General features: G+C 47.0%; 1 protein-coding gene across 2 annotated transcripts in view; it reads right to left on the bottom strand.

The window, feature by feature from the left end:
* The window catches only part of RNF128 (ring finger protein 128), a 42,573-nt gene that overhangs the window by 14,704 nt on the left and 6,812 nt on the right, over positions 1–21,057 (bottom strand). Inside the window, exon 1 of one of the 2 annotated variants that reach the window (XM_054075894.1) lies at positions 14,184–14,611. The exons of the other annotated variant lie outside the window; for it this stretch is intronic. Within the exon in view, the coding sequence (XP_053931869.1) occupies positions 14,184–14,580 (397 nt within the window). The 5' untranslated portion in view covers positions 14,581–14,611. Of the gene's footprint in view, positions 1–14,183; positions 14,612–21,057 lie in introns of those variants that run through there. 2 annotated transcript variants of the gene reach the window in all.

Here is a 21,057-nt window from a genome sequence, read left to right on the forward strand (position 1 = left end):
TTTCAAGCAACTCTGGTCACCAAGTATACAAGAACAAAGCTGCTTTCATTTCATTGATAAGCAAGTGCTTGAGGGCACTTGATACTATTTTCAGGAACTTCAGGCAGTGTTACAGAGAAGCTCTTAAGAGGAAAGAAAAAAAGAGGGAGGAAGGCAGATAGGTAAATTATCACTGGACTCTCTCTAAACTAAATACAAGAAAAGCGGACTTGAAGACTAACTGGGCAGGAGACTCGCTGCATCAAACCATCAGCTGCATAACACTCATAATAGATATTACATGGGGAAGGAGTAAATACTGTTACAGAAGGGCTATTTTTAGCTAACCTCCCAGCCAAACACTTTTTAATGAGGAGACCGATTTTCTTCCCTCCATTGAGAAAAATTACCCAACTTTCAGCTAGAAACTAGAATTGGTGCTAAACCACAAAGGCTCTTATTCGAGAAAGTGCTTATTAGTTTTCCAGCTTGTTCACGCCTTTGATCCAACGTGGCTAAACACAATGTCTAGCAACTCTCCTCAGTGCGACCAAACTCATCTTTTATTCAGAAATCTCCTTGTAATGAGAACTAAATCATACAGAGAAGAAAGGGAAAAAAACCAAACAACCCAGCTTGACTGCAACTACTGTCTTTCATGATGAAGTAGGTCTTATACATCAGTTATAAAATTAACTGGAGACAGGTGCTAAGAGCAAGTAAAGACTTCAGCAATGGTCAAGCCAGAAGGTGGGACTTACTTTCATAAGCATGGAAGAAAGTGTGGAAGAACAGGCTGTGACAACAAGATAATAAAAAGCCTGCCATAAAAAAGGCAAAACCAGCTTGTTCTGCCTTATTCTCCTTTGGTCAAATATAGCTTGTGGTTACGCACAAAACAAGATGTGGTGTACGGATTCCTGTTAATGATATGTCACCATCAGCCTGCAAAACCACTTCAGCTACTAAGCCATCAGTCGTGAGCAAGCTCTACCCTTAAAGAAAAAAAAAAAAAATCTTCCATTTAAGTTTCAGGCTCATCCGCTCACCCGGATTTCATTAGATGACAGTTTTAAGTCTTTTCCCAACACTTTCCCCCCCACCAGATTTCTCTTGAAAATTGAGCTCTGCTCAAGATAAACACATGAATGGTCAGCTGGTAGCTTTGACACTACAGCAACAAAGGCAGAAGTGAGAGAGTAGTCATTTCCATCAGCACCTGCAGCACTCCTTCCCTTGGAGCAAACCTGCACTGACATCCATCTTCAGTATTTCATAATGTAAACTCTTAGGACCAACAATTAATTTCTAAAGGCAATTAAGGATGAGCTAACCTGACATCACACGAAGATAACAATGTCTTGTGCCAACAAGAGAGCAAATGAATCAAGAAACTGCACCTAATTTCTGGCCATCAGCAGCACAGGAGTTTAGCCACTTCAAAGGCTCCTTTTGGACAGGGACTAAACAAGACTTTGGCCTGCAACAGGGGCATCAACCCATGACCCCCATCATCCTGGCAGAAGAGAAGGCCTCCAAGGCCTCCTTTGCTTGCCAAGAGAAGATTCTGTGATGCCTATTAGCCTGAAGCCGAGATGGCAGCCCATAATCCACGTCTAGGACTACTGCTGTGCTTCTGGAATAAAACCAGCTAGGACCACCCCCATCCAATGCTTCCTGAGCTGCTAGATGAGTTCCATCATGACATGTAACGTGAAACATGTTACTGTGGTCTGAAAACCACCAACCTAGGCGGAAGCTCTCAACAGTGCTTGTTTGAGAGGACTTCTGCAGAGGTGTCTCACACATAGCAGCTGCCTTGAACCTGTCAGCCTCCCCGTGCTCCAGACTCCAGCAAAGAAAGAGGAAAGTCAATTAGCTGTGCAAGGCAGAAACCTGACAGAAACCCAAGTTCTCTGCCTAGGCATCAGCTTTTGTGATTCATGTAAAGCTTTCTGCAACAGTTTAAGGGACATTAGAAGGTGAGATTAAGTCGCTGCCCGTTTAGCTAATGGGCTCATTGCTACACAGAAGCCAGACCTGTTTAGTTAAACATTTCCCAGCCCCTCTCCTTTCCCATATCCAGTGAAACTGAAGAGGGAAAGTTACTCAAGTCTTTAGACAAATACAACCTGCCCCTGCAGATGGGGAGTTTTGCAGAGGGTACCACCCAAAGCATAAGGCTGGTTAAAATCTGAAGGATGCTGTTTGGCAGATGTGTTGGCACACATGAGCACAAGCACTTAGATGGGTTGTTGGGGCTGGAAAAGAGCTGGCACACAAGCGCATTTGGCACACAAGGAAAGTGCATGACTGGGATGAAAGTTTTACCTTCCTGTATCAGGTTTACTTAGATGCAGAGCAGAGTTGCCTCTATTTATACCACTGTAAACATCTATATTGAACTCTGCCCTGCAAAGATTTCATTTGTTCTGCCATTACACTTCTGGTTCCTGTAAACTTGAAGTTACAGGTTTGGCAATTCAGTAGAGAAATGCAATGTACAAGAAGCACACAGAACTGGGAGCATTAACTTTTGCACAGTAAACAGATGCTTTTTCACATTCATTAAGGGGATTATTGTAATCCAGGGCTACTCTTCTGTGCGCTACAGATAAACCTATTCCAAACCAAGAAAACTGTAGGTCCTGGAGGGCAGTCACTCCACAATACTTAGCAGACTGTTCTGTAACCTAATCAATACCTTAATAGGAGCCATTTTTAGCTAAAAATTACAACCTGATCATGCATTAAAGCACATCAAAGCAAGGATTAGACCCTGGGGCCAAAACCAAATCCCCTGTTTCAAAACAAAGTATGGCAAAGCATTGCTTTCCAGATTCAGAATAAGCGTACACAATACAAGTGAACTTATTTTCCACAGATATCAATTATTAATATAGAGTAATAAGCATTCCTTTCTCACTTCACTTGTGACCTGCTGAAGTTGCCCACCCTGTCAGGTAGCTATAGTACAGCTTCCAGGTGGTCTGGAGTTCAAAGCGTCAAGGAGATTTCCAAGATTAAGGCATGCATTGCATTTTGTGGTAAATCGGAGGCTACACAACTGAAGGCTTTCTGTCCAGCCCCCCAAATTCACTACTGCTAAGGCCTTTCTGCAATACAGAAAGAGAAAATAAAACCTTAGAAAGGAGTTACAGTAGCACTCCAGGTAGAGAAGTCCAGACATTACAGTAGCATGCAGACTTACAGGAAAGTTCTGCCTAGAAAAGGCTCTGCAATGGTGACAAGTCTTAGGAGGAGCGGCTGAGAGAGCTGGGGTTGTTTAGCCTGGAGAAGAGGAGGCTGAGGGGAGACCTTATTGCTCTCTACAACTACCTAAAAGGAGATTGTGGAGAGGAGGGATCTGGCCTCTTCTCCCAAGTGACAGAGGACAGGACAAGAGGGAATGGCCTGAAGCTCCGTCAGGGGAGGTTCAGGTTGGATATCAGAAAAAAATTCTTCACAGAAAGAGTCATTGGGCACTGGAACAGCTGCCCAGGGAGGTGGTCGAGTCGCCTTCCCTGGAGGTGCTTAAGGAACGGGGGTAGATGCAGTGCTTGGGGACATGGTTTAGGGAGTGTTAGGAATGGTTGGACTCGATGATCCAGTGGGTCCTTTCCAACCTGGTGATTCTGTGATTCTGTGACACTGAGGTTGCTTATGGTCTTGACTTGAAGCCTGGCTACTGGGGAGAATGGGAAGGCCCCATCAGCCCTCCAAGGTCACGGCTGCTAGCTATATGTGCAAACACAACAGGCAGACTTCCTCACTTGGGATGAAAGTTGAATGCTACCTTAACCATAACTGTCCTGCATCTCCAGCCTTGCAGTGAAGTCACTCACTGCAGGAGAGCATCAGAACAAGTACAGGGCACTATCTAAGCTTCACCAATTGCTGCTTACACAGCAAACATCCCTGCCAAGGCAGCTTTGGTAAGCAAATCTTCCCCTGAGGGGAACCCAGCGTTGCTATAGTGGTGCAAAATCCTGCCTCCTGGATGCCCCAGTGCAGGCTCCTGCAAGTTGTACCACTCCACACAAGACAGCCAGCTCAAGAGGAGAAGTTGTGGCTTTGTGTGCCTGCTGCTCCTCTTCAGAGCTGCAACCAGGCTGAAGTCAAACTCTGCAGTTGTACTTTCAGATCTTTGCCTTTTCTTCCAGATGTTAGGAACAAGACAACTTTCACCCCATGCTGATCTTAACATAGCATTTGCATTGGGCATTTAGTAGAACTGCACAACTGGGAAAGGAGAGGAAAGAAAGCACTTCCAGTGATTTAAATCTCTGCTGTGTTATCAAAACTCCCTCAAGTTATGAAGGTCACACTTGAGCTCCCTTGCTGATTAATTGCCAGAAAACAAGCTTAGTTTTAAGGAAACATTTTTCAGTGTTTAAATTTAAGGAATCGTTGCTGTAATACCACATTTCTTTTTCATCACTTGAGTTTCACAACCAAATGGGACTACTAACCACACCACCAGCTTCACAACTGTACACTGTTTTCTGGCGCAGCCCATTTTAAGGCCTAATATGTGTAACAGAAAATTCATATGCCTTCAAAACTGAAGCAAGAAATTCAGTTATAAAACTTGCCATCTCTGCACACTTTCCCCTCCTCTACCACTGATTTTGATACCCACCTAACACCTCAGAGAACATTCATTCAATTTAAGAGAACTACTTAACATTTTCTCTGTGCAATGCTCTGAGGTGACACTGACAAACACCGTGTATGTTTTTCCGACTCTCGTGAGGCCCTGGCAAAGCTTCTTGTAGTGAATAATTTCCAGCTGTTTGGCGGCTTTGCATGTCCTGGCAGTCAACTCAGGAACTCCAGCTTCAAGTCAGCTCCTTTAGCCGCACTTCAAATTAGTTTCTCAGCACACTCATGCATTGGAACTGTTTCGAGTTGTTTAAACTTGTTGTAAAACACCAAACTCAGCTTCAGTTAAGTCATAAAAGACCTTTTCACTTCAGTTTAAAGATCTCAGTGTAACCTGGGGCAAATTCTACAGATCTCTATTTTTTCTGACAGCAAAAGCCAAACCCCTCTGATTTATCACCTCTTACCAAGAACAGGCTGTAAAACAGCATGATGGGACCCTCTCCCCCTTCGAGGCATACCTAGCTACAGCACAGCTTGGTGGAAAAAAAAGGAAAAATCTGAGGAAGGCAATAGTTTTGTAGACATTTTTAAGCAAGAAGGTATAAAACGTAAGTAGGGCAAGTTATTTCAGAACAAGGAAAAAGTAGGCATGCTGCACACAAGCTCCAAGATTTCAGATTCAGTAATTTTTTCCCCCTTTCTGAAAGGCTGAAGTTTTGCATCATCTCTAAGCAGGTTGAAATTAAACACCAAGAGTTTTGGCAGTATGTGCCAAAGCTTCTTGTGCAACCAACGCATCTGCTGTGACACAGCCACGGCTTTCTCCCCCCAGGAACCAGCACAGCTCACCCCACAGCTTGCCTAACACTTCACCCGCAACAATCCTTGTTCTTGGTGGTATGAGCAATAGGCTTTGACAATATTTAAACCTAATATGCAGACAGCACAACTTTCCTTAGGACCCAACTGGGGTTTTAATATTGACGAGAAACAGTTTCACAGAAGGTAGTGGAAAGGGAAGGAGAGGAAACAGTCCAATAATTCTATCTGAGAGTCAGACATTATCTTTCCCAGCCTGTAGAAGGGTTTTCAGTCAAGCTGGCCATGGCTGGCTTTGAAGTTATTTAATACCACAGTGGCCAAGTGAGTACAGATGAAAATTTTAAAGAGATCATCTTTTTTATTTTACTAAGGAATTAAACAGCAACTCGGACAACGACAAATGAACTATTTTTTCTGAATGCTTTAAGACAACTGAAAAATGAAGGATGCCATTATTAAGAGATTAAAGGCTGCAGGCATTCCGCTACAGCAGAATAAGTACTGCCAGAACTACTACAGGATGAAGGATTTCATTTTTAAAGAGCTTGCATGATCTTGCAGAGAAATCTTAAGAGAATGCAGTCACACAAGAACTGTTAGAAGTACCAATAACCCATCACAGCCCCTTTCTGCAGCTACAGAAAGCCCCAGCTGAGCACCACATAAGCCACACGCTCAGAAAAAGCGGAAAGGAAGAAACTACGCTTGATTTTTGTTTCATCACATACAAAAAAGAAGAGCAAAAAGCAAGACTTCAGAGTTGGAATTCTTAGGGAAATGATAGGCTTTCCTTAACCACAGCCGAATCACAATTCGAAGACTCTTTAGGGAGATGAAATACAAACCCTGGTCTTGTCCAGATGGTGGCAGATCTTTGCTTTTATATACACGATATAGCACATGCAGCACAGAGCAGCACTAGCTGTGCCTTCAGTCTTAGTCAAAGGAGTGAGTAGTATTCCCTTGGCACTCCTGCAACATCAGCAAAAAGGCATTAGGAGATCAAGCCACCTCCTGTACTTTAACTTGAAATACTTGACAGTTGAGAATCAACTGTCAGTTGACTCTCCAACAGTTCCCTACCAGGCTAGCAAACCTGGCTGTTGGGGCATAAAAGAGGAATATTTAATATATAGATTTTTAAAAACTGTAAGACATAACACTTTGAACACTGCTTATCTCACTGTATTTAAATAGTAAGGAACAGAGGATTTCTGGTGGTTATCGAACAGGCTGGTACAAGTTTACTGTTATCTGTTACAGTAGAAGGGAAAACAAACGAGCAGTGTATACAGACCGAACCGATATTATGGACATGATGTAATTCAGAGCAGATGAAAGGCCAGCCCTGCACACAGAAGCCATTCTGTCTTGGCACCATACCATGCTATAGACGCAAGGGATATAAACAGCCTCAGAGAAGTACTACGAGGTCAGACACCTGCATGGTAGTTCTGCTCTCATCAACATCACAGTGTCGACAAAAACCCCAGGATGATTGCTCTCATCCACATGCACAAGGCCAAGTCTAATCAGGAATGCAGATCTGACCCAGGAGCACCTTCTCCCAGAACTCGCCCTTCATCACAGTCATTGTCAGAGGAAAGTTCATCTTCTTGCCTTTATTACTTTGGATAAGCGCTCCCCTTCGCAGAGGGGAGGGTGACTGAACTCATAGTTGCAGTAGCAATTTAAACTCGGATAAACTGACAATCAGGTAAGCTTGTCCCTCCCCTTTCTCCTGCTCTGGATGGTCTCCACCCCAAACATTACCTGGCAGCAAGATAAAAGAATTGCTCACTTCCAGACTACTTTGCAGCTATTTAAAGCAACAGCCCCTTATGACCCCAGCTTTTTGATTGAACTGTCTTCTTGCTCACACTGTCACCTAAGCTTAATGAAATCTACTTTCAGCTTGCTTTACTTGGCAGCTGGCACTATGCCTGATCCCTTCCTCCTCAGCATACAAGTAATTCAGGCTACAGAGGTAAACATTCAACAGCAAGATACTTGAAAAAGTTGCAAAAATTGGCAGGAGTACTCAGGTAGGAAGGAGCCAGAGCTTGAAGAAGAAAATTTAAAAAAAAACCAAAAAGTGGGGGGCGAGCATTAGAGAGAAATTCAAAGATGAGAGAGCCTTCAAAGTTCGTCAATGCAGTGTGAACAGAAGAGAGAGAAGAAGAGAAACCTCCTGCTATCTAGTGGTTGTGTTGCACAAAAGAAACAATTCTTTCCTTTTCTTCTCCTGTTTTGGAGAATTCATGCCCACAGCAGTCTTTGCCTGGAAACACAACCCACCACATGCTCTTTGCCTACGCTACATTTATAATGGGACTACACTGTCTTAAGAGATTCTGCAGTGAGGTTGGCCTCCAGATCAGTAGCCCAGCAGTTAGTGGATAAGGAAGATTTCCACACTAGGAAATGTGGGGAATCTCTTCCCAAACAGGCTGGGTCTCTAAAGGAGCACATCAGGACCCAATGTAGTTTTACATGATACGACTTTCCATGGGTCCCCAGGGAAACTGGATGTGGAAACTAACCTACACTCTATTTAGTTTAAATAGCATTAAAATGCATTATTTGCCAAGAGAATTCAACAATTACAAGCCTTTTCTTTCCTTTTTCTTTCCCCCCTTTAAGCCTTCTGTAACTGCTGCCAAGCCCTAAATCTTGGAACATTTAGAACATTAAATCATCCTTTAAACAGCAGCCAAGACAGTGCGCTTATTAAGGGCACAGAGATGAATGAGATCTGTAGGACAGCTCTCTTCACATGCTCTTTGGTCAGTGGTACTTACGAGAGCAAAGTATCATCTTTCAATCTAGCAAGCAGCACCTAAAACCCTCTGGAGAATCAGTGGTGAACATACCCTAATGAAAATTCTCCTGTGAAATTACTCAACAGCTTTCAGCAGTTTTGATTTAGTAATTAAATTGCTAACCCTCTTCAGAGGAGACTGAGTTCACAGCTAATATCCTTTGCTCTCAACATAGAGGTAGCAGCTAAGTGCTCACTAGAAACAAGTACGTTTTAAAAACCCAATGATAAGGTAACGTAAGTCAGCACGACGTAAGCCAGAAGGCATCTGTCTGCAGCAGGATGACAGGTCACTTCTGATACAGTGGGGAACAGTGCTAAGCCAAACCGCTCTTTGCTCACTAGCGCATTCAAGACTGGAGGCAAATAAGCACCGTCATTGTTTCAGTGCCATATGTACCACACAATGAAGCCTCTGCTACCACAGCAGTCAGTTAGGTTTTTAATTCATCCTTCCACATTTCAGCAGCCCAGTAAACCCAGAGAGCAAGGGCACTTCACAGTCCTGTTCCAGGCTATCTAAGGGCTGAGCCTACCCTGCGGTTTTCCATGGCACAGAGGTACCTAAATTAGGCCAAAAAAAAAAGAGCGAGGGCAGGGATCAGAACCTGTCAGTAGCACTAGTTAGTCTGTCCTGGCTCTCAGTGCCCGTCACGCTTGCTCACAGACCTCCGTGCTGTGGGCAACCCCAACTCACTATCACAGCCGCACCGTACCCTGCAGGGGGGCGATCAGAGTCAGTTATCTGATTGCCACCACAGCTGTGACATTCACTTACTCTAAACCAGGCAGCCAGGAGAACTGAACTGAGCACACAAAGACAAAGCTGCAGCGCATGCACATTAAATAGCTCTTCTCAAAGAGCTATGAACTCTGGGCACTACAGACTACAAATACGATCCAGGCACAGTGGATCCATTCAATTTCCTTCTCAATAAGAAAGGACCTGCTGGTAGGAAGGACTAAATAATCTGCAGAGGCTCACCCAGCCATGGCCAGGAACTGTGGGAGAGCAAGCATCATTAATTAGAGCTTGCATCCTCATTCCTCACCTCGGAGGTGCTCAGTGCAAGTCTTCACTCACTGCAGAGGAAAGGTGCACTATTTGTTTACGTAACAGTTACAAGGGATCAGGACAGCCTGGTGTGAGATTACTGTTCTTGTCTCAACTTTTAACAGCACCAGTTTAGTAGGTCACATCAGTCTTTTAATATGGCAAAGTTTCACCTTGTTTCTAAAGATCATGCCTCACATAGAGCTGAAGCAGAGCATCATTTTACACTTTTGCCATACACTATTTCTTTTAAGCGTATGGAGATTAGCCTTCATCTCAGAGAAATTCCTGCAAAATGAGTTAAGTGGCAGTGCTACACATTTAACCTTCCTATTCCCTTTCACTCACCAATTCAAGTTTACACTTGAACCAGATCTTGTCAGCCTGAGACATGCTGTTACTGTTTTAGCCAGAATTATTTAGCTGCATTCCCCCAGAATAAGCCCTCTGCCCATCAAGTGGCATGCTTTTCAAAGCTAGAATTACACAACAAAGGAAGAAACCAAAGAAAATTATCACAATAGCTTCCTGACCTGCAAAGAATCCTTCTTTACCAACCGCAGGGAAATACTTGACACCAAAGAACCCTTTTCATGGTTACCACCACAGACTGACAAAGCCAGCCAACGGCCTGATTCTATCTCAAGCCAAAGTCCACCTTTAAAACAAACCAACTCTTGTCATGCTGTTTTTTTCCAGTCAAATGTATTTTTCAGAAGGTCAATATAGATTGCAGAGAGGTGTGATTATAAGCACACAGAACTGTACTTTGAAACCCTGCTCAGCCTGCCACAGAACGGTACCATCTTCTTAGAACAAAGACAATTAAAACTGAAGTTTGCTAATTGATAAGGTTTTGTGCTTATAAAACTACAAAGTAAATATTATTCTGGACTCCATTAAACCCTTGACATTCTGTGTGTTAGAGGATTAGGCAGGATTTGTTCGTATCTGATTTGGCTCTTTATTGTGTTCTGTTGTTGTTACTGCCAGGGTGGTTTGTCTTGTTTTGTGTTTTTTTCCTTTTTAAAAAAAGTTGGCACATCAAAAAGTTTCCACACAGAGAAACTGATATAAGCAGTAAAGAATTCATCAGACTAAACAAGATGATTATGAGAAGTCTCTGGATGCAGGACGACTAGAACAAACACTGCTGTCAAGTACAGACACACATAAAACAAGAAAGTTGCTTCAAAAGCCAAGCTTGACAGCCCCAGAAAAAGGCACAATATTTGAGATAAGCTTCTGTTATAATAATTTTGTGTCTTGTTGCTACCGAAGTTCTGCAAAGAAAAGTACGTTGTGCCATACATTTTATTAAAACCCACCCACAGGGATCTTCCCTCTCTGCCAGGCAGATGAGAGCTCCCATGCCCTGCTGCAGGCAGGAAAGCCCTCAGCAGGGCAGGCAGGAGATGCCACCCCCAGGCATGCCCAGGCTTAGCTCTCCTTTGCCCCAACAAAGCCACTTCCCACTACTTTCTATTGCCTCAGCTTAGAGGAACCGCTCAGCCTTGTTTGGTTTCACTTGATGGCATATGATGGTCCTGTTAAAGCAGAAATGAAGCCAGTTAGGAAACCCACACTGTGAAGTCACCGTTAGCACAGCTACAGCCGTTACAACAACAATGGGAGTTGTAGTTGCACAAAAAACATTCTGTAATGAGCAGGGCTACCTTCAGCATTGCTTTGACAAGAGTCAGAGCATCCAGTGCCACCACTGGAGGCCACAAAGAGGAGACCCATCCCAAAGCACAGTTCAGCAAGAAGCAATATGACCAGCTCTTACCTCTTAAGCAAGAGCTCAGCCTACAGCACTACACCTCATCAGCATTATACAAGAAATAACCTGCATCTGGCAAAAGGGACAAGGCTGATTGTTAACTGTAGCTTGCTTGCTTCCTCTTGGGCACGCTGTGTTGAAAGTCTGCAATATTTGTCAAGTTTGGAGAGTGGTGGCTCTCAGCAGGGGCACACAGCACAGCATGACACCAAAGCCCCGTGAGCAGAAGGAGGGGCATCGCTGTAAGAAGAGGTGAGAACAGGGGCTCACAGACAACCACAACAACAGAAAAAGATAACTCAAGTCCAGAGAGAAAGAAAAGAGAGGGTGGAACGGGAGAGAAAGTGAGGGACTGAAACAAGGACAAGGAATAAAACCAACAGCAGCAACAAGCTTAGCCCTGAAGTTGTGCTAGGACACGGCAAGGAGTCACACAGATGACATAAGCGGTTTGACAAAAGCTATCTTCTCCAAGAGTCCCCATGCTGTTTGTCTACAGTTCAGCTGGGAACTTTCAACATGCCCTCGAGACCATAAACCATCATGTAGTGACCATAAACCATCAGGACAGCTAAAGCCACTCTGACATAAATCCCTTAGCAGGAAGCTTAAGGACAGCATGGGAAAAGAGGGAGCTCCTCTTGGAGCAGATGGCTCATTTCAAGAGGTGGCTCCTAGTAAGATTAAGACACTGTAGGGCTCCCAGTGGTCACAATGGAAGAGGGGCAGAAGCACATATACCTTCCCCTGAAGAACAAGTTCTGCAGTGACCTGCCCAGGTGAGCAGTGCCAAAGGAGCACCTCTGAGAGCTGCAAGATCAGGCAGGCACACAGCGAACAGGGCTCAAGGAAAGGATGCTACTCTCAGTTCAGCAGGAGGAACTTGCCCAGCAACAGTCAGATCTCAATAGCATTTGACAGCAGACGATTTGATCACATAAGAAAACTCTACCTCAGAAAGGCCAGAGCCCATCCAGATTGTATGTTTTAAATTCTTAAAGCAGAGTACAGTCTTACAGTTCATTAAGATTGCACTGAATGGGCCTCCAGAGGCAGCTACTGTTTCCCCATCTCTCCAGAACACACACCTCCACCCCTTGTAAGATGGGTGCTGCAAGGATATAATTATTTTTCAAACAAGTCAGAGCTCCGAGACTCACTACTTGTTTTCACTGTTGTTTCTCTCTAAAAGCTGCGGTTTCCCAAAGCAGTGCCACTCAGCACAATACCAACACACCCATGAGGAGTGTGCACATCAGTCCGATGGCCGAGGGCTGGATGAAGCCACCACATCAAGGCACCTGGTCCTGTTGTTCCCAGGAGGCAGTTACACAGCTCCCAGCTCAAGGCCATTTCTCAGGAAACAGTCACTAGCCTGAAATACAGCCAAATCTGATTTTCATTTGAAAGATGGGCAGTTGGGGGGGGAACCAACAAAAATCATACAGGTCTGGCAAGTAGGAGGCTTTTAATATCTAGAGAAGAGAAGCTCTGCCATCAGCCTCTGCAAAATGGTAATAACCTTTAAAGGGCTTTAGCCACTTGCAATGGAAATGACATTTTACTGGTGAAAAGTTACTTACAAAATAGCAAACCAGGCTCTCACTATGCCTATTTCTCAGATGGTTCAAGTGCAGGACTGGGGGGAAAAACTGTGTCCGAGTGTGGAAACCCAGCCTACTTCAGGGCCCAAATCTACTCCACAGACTTTACAGGCTCTAGAAACCCAGCATCCATCCGCTCTGGGCAGCTATCCGGTCATGCTAGAAATGCAGACAAACTGGAGACACTATTCCCACTGCCACCCCACGCACACCCGCAGCTGGTGCCCAGCCCAGTCAGGCCAGAAAGCTCAGGCAGCCGCCTGCTTGCCCTCATCAGTGGCCTCAGCTATCAGACATCGTTACTCATTAATCAGAGAAAAATCAACAGCAGCAGCGCCTGCACAGCACCGGCTGGTCCAGGCAGAAACTCCTCTCGTGCAGGAGAGTCGTAAAGAAATTCCAGTCTCTTAGTGAGCATCGAAGCTGGGGATATGCAGCAAGGGCTGAATCACATAATCATAGAATCGTTTGGTTGGAAAAGACCTTTGAGATTGTCAAGTCCAGCCACACCTAAATGGTATCTCTGAGCACCTTATCTACCCACGTTTTAGATACCTCCAGGGACAGTGATGGGATTAAACCCAAGATATCTGTTAGGTCCCTCCAGAGATGGTGATGGGGCTCACCAGAGACACCTTTTAGATAGGTACCTCCAAGGATGGTGATGAGGTTGAACCCAAGATGTCTGTTACATACTTTCAGGGATGGGGTTCACCAGAGACATCTTTTAGATCTCTCCAGGGATGGTGATGGGATCTCAGACCTGCGATGTCTGTTAGATCCCCCAGGGACAGGGTTCACCAGACACACTTTCTGTCTCCCCCAGGGACAGTGATGGGGTTAAACTCAAGATATCTGCTAGATCCCTCCAGGGATGGGGTTCACAATAGACATCTTTTAGATCCCTCCAGGAATGGGGATAGGGTTATATTTGAGATGTCTGTTGGATCCCTCCAGGGAGGGTGAGGGGGTTCAACCCAGGATGTCTGCTAGATCCCTTCAGGGATGGCGATGGGGTTAAACCCGACATGCCTGCTAGATCCCTCTAGGAAGGATGTTCACCAGAGACACCTTTTAGATCCCCTGGGGACAGTGACAGGGTTCACCAAAGACACCTTTTAGCTCCTCCTGGAATGAAGTTCACCAGAGACACCTTCTAGATCTCTCCAGGGTCCGTGATGGGCTTCACCAGGGACACCTTTTAGCTATCTCCAGGGATGGTGATGGGGTTAAACCCGAGACGTCTGCGAGATCCCTGCAGGGAGGACGTTCACCAGAGACCCCTTCCAGCTCCCCCCGGGGGAGTCGGGGGCTCCTCGGACCCCTTCCAGCAACCCCCCGGGGGGGTGGGGGGAGGGGGGTCGGGGCTCCCCGGACCCCTTCCAGCTCCCCCCGGGGGGGGGGGGGTCGGGGCTCCCCAGACCCCTTCCAGCTCCCCCCGGGGGGGGGGGGGGTCGGGGCTCCCCAGACCCCTTCCAGCTGCTCTCGCTCCCTGCCCCCGCGGCCGCTCACCGTGGTGGGACATGGGCAGCACCTCGTTGCCGGTGCCGCGGTAGTTGTAGATGACGGCGGCGGCGGCGCCGCGCTCGTCTGCCAGGCGGATCTTGTCGGCGAAGGAGCAGCCGCCGCCGCGCTGGATGAGCGCGATCCAGGGCGGGGCGGCGCTGAAGTTGGTGCGGGCGCTGCAGGCGTTGAAGGAGTCGCGGCCGTCGGGCGGCACCAGCAGCCCCGCCGCCGCCCGCACCGGCGAGTCCTGCCCGAACAGGCCGCTCTCGCTCGCCTCCCAGCCGCTGCGGTTGCCCTCCCCGCCGTCCTCCCACGACACGTTGAGCCAGGCGGTCCACACGGCCCCCGCCGCGCCGCGGGCACCGCAGAGCAGCGCCGCCACGGCCAACACCGCGCCCCGCATCGCCGCTCGGCTCCGCGCCGCGCCCGCCCGGTAAAAGCACCGCCACCGCCCACGGGGGAGGAGCGGCCCCGCCCCGCCCCGCCCGGAGCCCCTGACGGGACCGGAGACGCGGGGCGGCCGCGGGGGGAGAGCGCCGGGGACGGCGCGGGGCCGTCCTGCGGGTCTGAAAGGTGTCTCGGTTTAACCCCATCGCCGTCCTGAGGGTCTGAAAGTGTCTCGGGTTTAACCCCATCGCCGTCCTGCGGGTCTGAAAGTGTCTCGGTTTAACCCCATCGCCGTCCTGCGGGTCTGAAAGTGTCTCGGTTTAACCCCATCGCCGTCCTGCGGGTCTGAAAGTGTCTTGGTTTAACCCCATCGCCGTCCTGAGGGTCTGAAAGGTGTCTCGGGTTTAACCCCATCGCCGTCCTGAGGGTCTGAAAGTGTCTCGGTTTAACCCCATCGCCGTCCTGAGGGTCTGAAAGGTGTCTCGGGTTTAACCCCATCGCCGTCCTGACGGTCTGAAAGGTGTCTCGGTCCAACCCCATCGCAGTCCTGAGGGTCTGAAAGTGTCTCGGTCCAACCCCATTGCCATCCCTGAGGGGTCTAGCAGACTTCTCAACCCCGTCACTGTCCCTGGAGGGATCTAGCAGACATCTAGGTTTAACCCCATCACCACCCCTAAGGGATCTCGCAGACGGCTCGGGTTGAACCCCATCGCGGTCCCTGGAGGGGTGTAGCAGATGTCCCGGGTTAACCTTATCACAATCCCTGAGGGATCTAAAAGATGTCTCGGGTTAACGCCATCACCATCCCCGAGGGAACTAGCAGGCGTCTAGAGCTGAACCCTATCACCATCCCTAAGGAATCTAGCAGACATCTCGGGGTGAATCCCATCGCTGTCCCTGGAGGGATCTAGCAGACACCTCAGGTTAACCCCATCACGACCCCTGGAGGGATCTAGCAGACAGCTCGGGTTTAAACACATCGCTGTCCCTGGAGGGATCTCACAGACGTCTCGGGTTAACCCCATCACCCTCCCTGGAGGGATGTAGCAAATACCTTGGGTTGAACCCCATCACCATTCCTGGAGGGATCTAGCAGGCATCTCAGGTTAACCCCATCGCTGTCCCTGGAGGGATCTAGCAAGCCTCTCGGGTCAAACCCATCACCATCCCTGGAGGGGTCTAAAAGACAGGTAGATGATGTGCTCAGAGATACTGTTTGGGTACAGTTGGACTCGATGATCTCAAAGCTCTTTTCCAACCAGACAACTCTTATGATTCCACCAGGGAGTCCCCCCTCACTGCATCCCTCCCAGGCTGGTTCCTGGGGGAATGAGGTGGGTGGCTGTCCTGCTTTAACCCCAGCTGACAGCTAAGCATCACACAGCCACTCTCGCTCCCCTCCCCAGCACGAGGTGGGGAAGAGAACTAGAAGGGTAAAAGTGAGTAGGCTCATGGGCTGAGATAAGAAAAGATTAATGATTAAACTATAATAATAATAAATTGAAACCAAAAGGAAATTAACAACAACAACAACGGAATAAAACTCAATTAAGACAAGTGATGCAAATTAAAAGAATTTCCAAACACCAGCTGACTGATGCCCGGCCAGTCCTCGAGCAGCAGCCCCTCACCCCACCTTCCCCCAGCTTTATACGCTAAGCATGATGCCATACGGTGTGGGATTTCCCTCGGGACTGCTGGGGTCAGCTGTCCTGGCTGTGTCCCCTCCCAGCTCCTTGTGCACCCCCAGCCTCCTCGCTGGTGGGGTGAGAGGCAGAAGAGACCTTGACTCTGTGCAAGCGCTGCTCAGCGGTAACGAAACCAGCCCTGTGCTATCAGCTCTGTTTCCAGCACAAACCCAAAGCATGGCCACACGGCAGCTGCTGGGAAGAAAGTTAACTCTACCCCAGCCAAAACTAGCTCAGTTGCCCACCCAGATCACCTCTCAGGAGCAATGAATGACCCCTGGATCACCCCTCCATCACCTCCCAGCGCAGTGGGTGCCCTCCTCCAAGCTTCCTGCCCTGCAGTCTGCCCCGGTGCCCACAGCAGGTGGAGCAGCAGGGGTCCCAGCAGGTCTGTGGGGACCTCCCAAAGGGGCTGAGCCCCTTACGGGCCCAACCTCACCGCAGCGCTGAAGCACAGCAGCACTGGCAGCCAGTGCCCAGCCATGACCCAGCCCGCTTCGCACAGTTGAGTTAATATTTGCTGAACACTCAGCGATGTGCGGTATCAGTCCTGCCTGAAATTGGCTTATAGAGTACTGAGTTAGCTGTGTTAACTCACTGGACATTGTTCTCCTTGTCATTAAACATACACTATAAACCTGCCACTTCAACCAAGCCCACTTCTTTTCTATTTATGTAATAGTTGTGTTTTCATAGTTAATTATAATTTGATCCACGTAACTCACAATGAAAATTCACGTTTGTTCAGGGCTCTGCAGTATCTTTTTGGGCAGCTGGTTTCAAAAGCCCCTTGCTCAGGCACACACACATTCTTGTTAACTTGTCCCACAGTCAGCACGGTCAGAGTGCTTGCAGAACCGCTGCAACCATGAGCATGACATGCTGCAAAGCCCCACCAGAGAATTTGAGACAAGATAGAAAGATAATGGGAAAACCAAGAAAATTTTGAGCTCCTCTTCTACACAGAGCCACTCTTCTTATTGAGAGGCCCTGCTCCTATCAGCTACTTTAATGGAATTGCCCCCAGCACTGGGAGCCACTCAAACACATCCCCAAGTGGAATGGGCACGTGTCACTACACGCGGGCTGAGTTGTTGGATGGGAGCCTATCATTTAGAAAGGGTTATTACTGTGCAGTGATTACGTGGCATAAGATCAGCTGCTGCCTATGCAATCACCAACAAAATCAGAGTGAACACAAGAGTTAAACCCTTTCTGATACAAGCTCGCACTGCTTTTTGACACAGGCTTTTGATGGATTCTGAATCCACATGCCTGATAACTTTTGATGGATTCTGAATCCACATGCCTGATAACCAATAACTTGGCATCGATCTATGGTACACATTTTCCTTCCCTTGCACCTGCACTAAATGCAGGACAACAAGCGTTAGACAGTCAAGCCCAGCTCAGGTTTGAATGACTACCCAGGGACAGGGGCTTTGAAACCAACCTGCTCCACCAGCATCCACCCTCACCAACACAGGATCAGCAGGTGTTTGTAGCTCAGTAGAGCATGGAGATAAGCATTTGGTTTTGCAGCTGAAATAGCGGCGTGCAGAGCAGATAATGAAGAGCAGATGAAGCAATTTGCTAATGATCAATATTGCTAAACACACAAAACTTACTAAGCAAACTCTTTTGTCCTAACCTACACTAACCTCCCATTTTCTCATGCCACATTTAAGTAGACAACTTATTTCAGCAGTAACATCTCTAGCTATATTAAGAAGTGTATCTGTGAGCGATCAGAGAGACCTGGTTTTGTTTTGAAACCTGTTCCATGTAGGTGCAGGAAACAACAACACGGTGAAAATACAACCAAGCCTTCTACGATGGACAGCAGCCAAACTGCTCAGCTTCAAATACCACCAAAGTTTTAGGGCTGTTTGGCTCTGGTGTTTTTGCCGAGACAAAATTGGATCAAAGAAAAAATTGGAATCTCCTTGGGATAGAAAACTTTCTGTAGTTTGGGGATTTTGAGTATAAGACATAGCCAAAGTCTCTTATCCTTTCATACATAACAACGAGTAACGTGATTATAATAAAGTGGCGGTGTGGGTGCCGCTGGTGCAGCTGTGCAGGGAGGGGGAAAAGCGTATCCGCGTCAGGTAGGCTGCCGGGAAGCAGACCCGAGGGCATCGCAGGTGCTCTCTGCTGGGGCACAGTGGCTCATCAGCTCTGTCCAAGTTCCCTGCTCTTCAACAACAGCTGGGAAATGTGCATGCTGTGCGGGCTGCTGCCTGCTGGCAGAATGTCACAGCACATTTGGTAATCACACCAAACTGAACACTGAGCCTACACCTGAACTTCTCACCGTGTGGTGCAGAGGGCAATAACAAGAAACAAAAGGGGTCTAAATGTGGTTGTGGAGATTTCACTGCCATCGCGTTATTTTGGTAGGAAGTTTCTGACTCCTCGCTCAGGCAATGTTTCCTCTTGCCTGAAAATAACCAAGTAAGCAAACGGCAGGCACAAACAGAAAGCTTGTTGCCCGTGACTGAGGAATTTCTCAGGTTAGCAAAGCAAAGGAAGTCGAGTGTTTGTACTGGACCAAAAAGCCAGTGCTTGTGCTGACAGTGGTCAGTCCTGAGTAAGCACTGGGAGACACCAGACTTGCTTGGCTTGGCAGGGAAGCTGCTTGCAAGCAGCAGTGATTCCTGTGCATCCTGGCCTGGCTGGCAGCTCCTCTGGGCCAGGACAACTGAAAGGAGCCAGGTGAGGTGGCTGGGACAAGTTCAGAGTGCAGAGGGACACCCCAGCAGCAATTAAAGCGGTACCTTTCAAAACCAGCATGCCAATTCTACTTAAGCTGCATAACTCATACGGAGAACTCTCTGGGCTCTCATTCTTCTTCTGGAATGATAATTAATAAACAAATCATCAGCCTTGGCTGAAATGTATCCTTTACCTATGTTTGAAAAATATGGTTTGTCTGGTAGCTTTCAGCTCACTTACCTGTAATTCACCACAGAAATTGAGCATACTGAGTAGCAATTAAAATTAGTCACTGCTACCAGGAAGCCTGGAGTTACCAGGCAAGAGGAGGGCGCGATAGGGTTTTTTCCCCGGCTCCTTTACATAAAAAAAGCTGGGATTTTATAGTTTGGAGGAAGTACAATTCATTTTGGGGAAAGAGGCCAGACATTGCAGGGGCTGTGACGCACAGTACAACCTATTAACAAGTCGTGGAACTTTCTTCTGCTACATTTATTTGCAAGCGCTTTCTAAAAGTTTCTGAAATTAAAAGCACTGCAGCCCATAATGACTACAGAGGTGAGAATGAAAGGGTAAGCAGCATCAATGGGCTCCCACGAAAGCAGAATTACATCTAAAATAGAGCGCGAAGGCATTTCTAGCACAAATCTGACTTTTTAAACCTAAAAATATTTTCGTTATTTAAAAACTAATGCTGTACAATTTTGCCCCTTGGCTACTGGTAGAGGCTCTGAGAAGCTCAGAAAGCAGGGCATGACTTTCAGAAAAACTAAGTAAAATCCTGGGAATGCTGTCGCTGCCTTCTACAGGGATGGACCCTATCATTATCTGCAAGTTTATCACATTTGACTAAATATATAAACAGCTTTTTTTTCAAGATAAAAAATCGTGTATGCTAAATATTGCTTTTTAATGTCAAGCCAGATCACTCTGGGCATCTTGCTGATGAGATACCTGTATGTACACGTCCTTCAAAACTGCGTTTGTTTCTTATTCGAGTACCCAGCTCTGGATCTCTGTCTTTGGAGGAGAGCTGATAAGGACACAAGAAAACTCTGTTAGGGCAAAGCATTACAAGAGCCAGCATTGAACCCTCCATGCACTGCGTATGGATCTGGACCATGTCTCTGGGCCTTCTCCACTCAACAACAAAGTGGAAAGAAGAATCACGTATAAAAATGGAAAAAGCAATCAAAAGGAGTGCCCTAAAATGAAACCTAGGACAGAATGTCATGGGACAAAAAAAATCCATGAACAAACATTACACTGAATCACAAGTTAAAGACAACAGTTGTTGCATTTCCTTATCCAAAACCTGCTGATGTCCATGACCAGCGATGGAAGAGGATTGGGCTGGTGATTTGCTGCAGAGTAAGCAGTGATGTGGGCCAAAGCATCCCAAGTTTTTAAGCTAGCTGAAAAAAAAATTGAGGTATGAGAACAGAGCTTGTGGTCCTTTGCCGCTTTACAAAGAGGACAGGTCAGGCTGGAGGAGGCACAGAGGCTGGAAACCTCGTCCCACCTCCTGCGTAAAGAGCTTAGAAGATTCCAGGAGAATCTGAGGTGATCCTTGTGACAGAAGACACACAGTGGTGGCCAATTCCATCTAAGTTTTACTATGAATCTAGGAACTTGTTTGGCTCTAACACATCGCCCTGTGCGCTGGTACCAAACATTTTTCCTCAGTTAGCCAGATGTGCACAAAAGCCAGTCCCCAGTGCCAGGGAAGCAAACATTATTTCTCCATATTTCTGGCACAGTGGGACCAATTGTTGTGACAGCTACGTGCACACTGCTGCCCCAGAGAATATGGGTAAAACACTGTCAGCAGAAGCAGAGGCTACAAAAGGGATGGATGCTCATAGGTGGACCAAAGTTTGCACGCACTCTTCCTCATCAAAGACACTTGCCATTTCATGAAGTTATGTTTTCCATCTCTCATTTCAAAGGAAGCTGGTTGATAAATAGAAATAAGCAGTATCTAGGAGATGCAAGCAAATTAAAGTGAAGATAAAAGCATTCCCCACAGATGACTCCAAGGAGCCTTGAGCAAGAAAAGCATCTACAATTCCTCTGAAAAACTAAAC

The sequence above is a fragment of the Cuculus canorus genome, chromosome 10 (assembly GCF_017976375.1).
Source record: "Cuculus canorus isolate bCucCan1 chromosome 10, bCucCan1.pri, whole genome shotgun sequence".
NCBI lineage: Eukaryota > Metazoa > Chordata > Aves > Cuculiformes > Cuculidae > Cuculus > Cuculus canorus.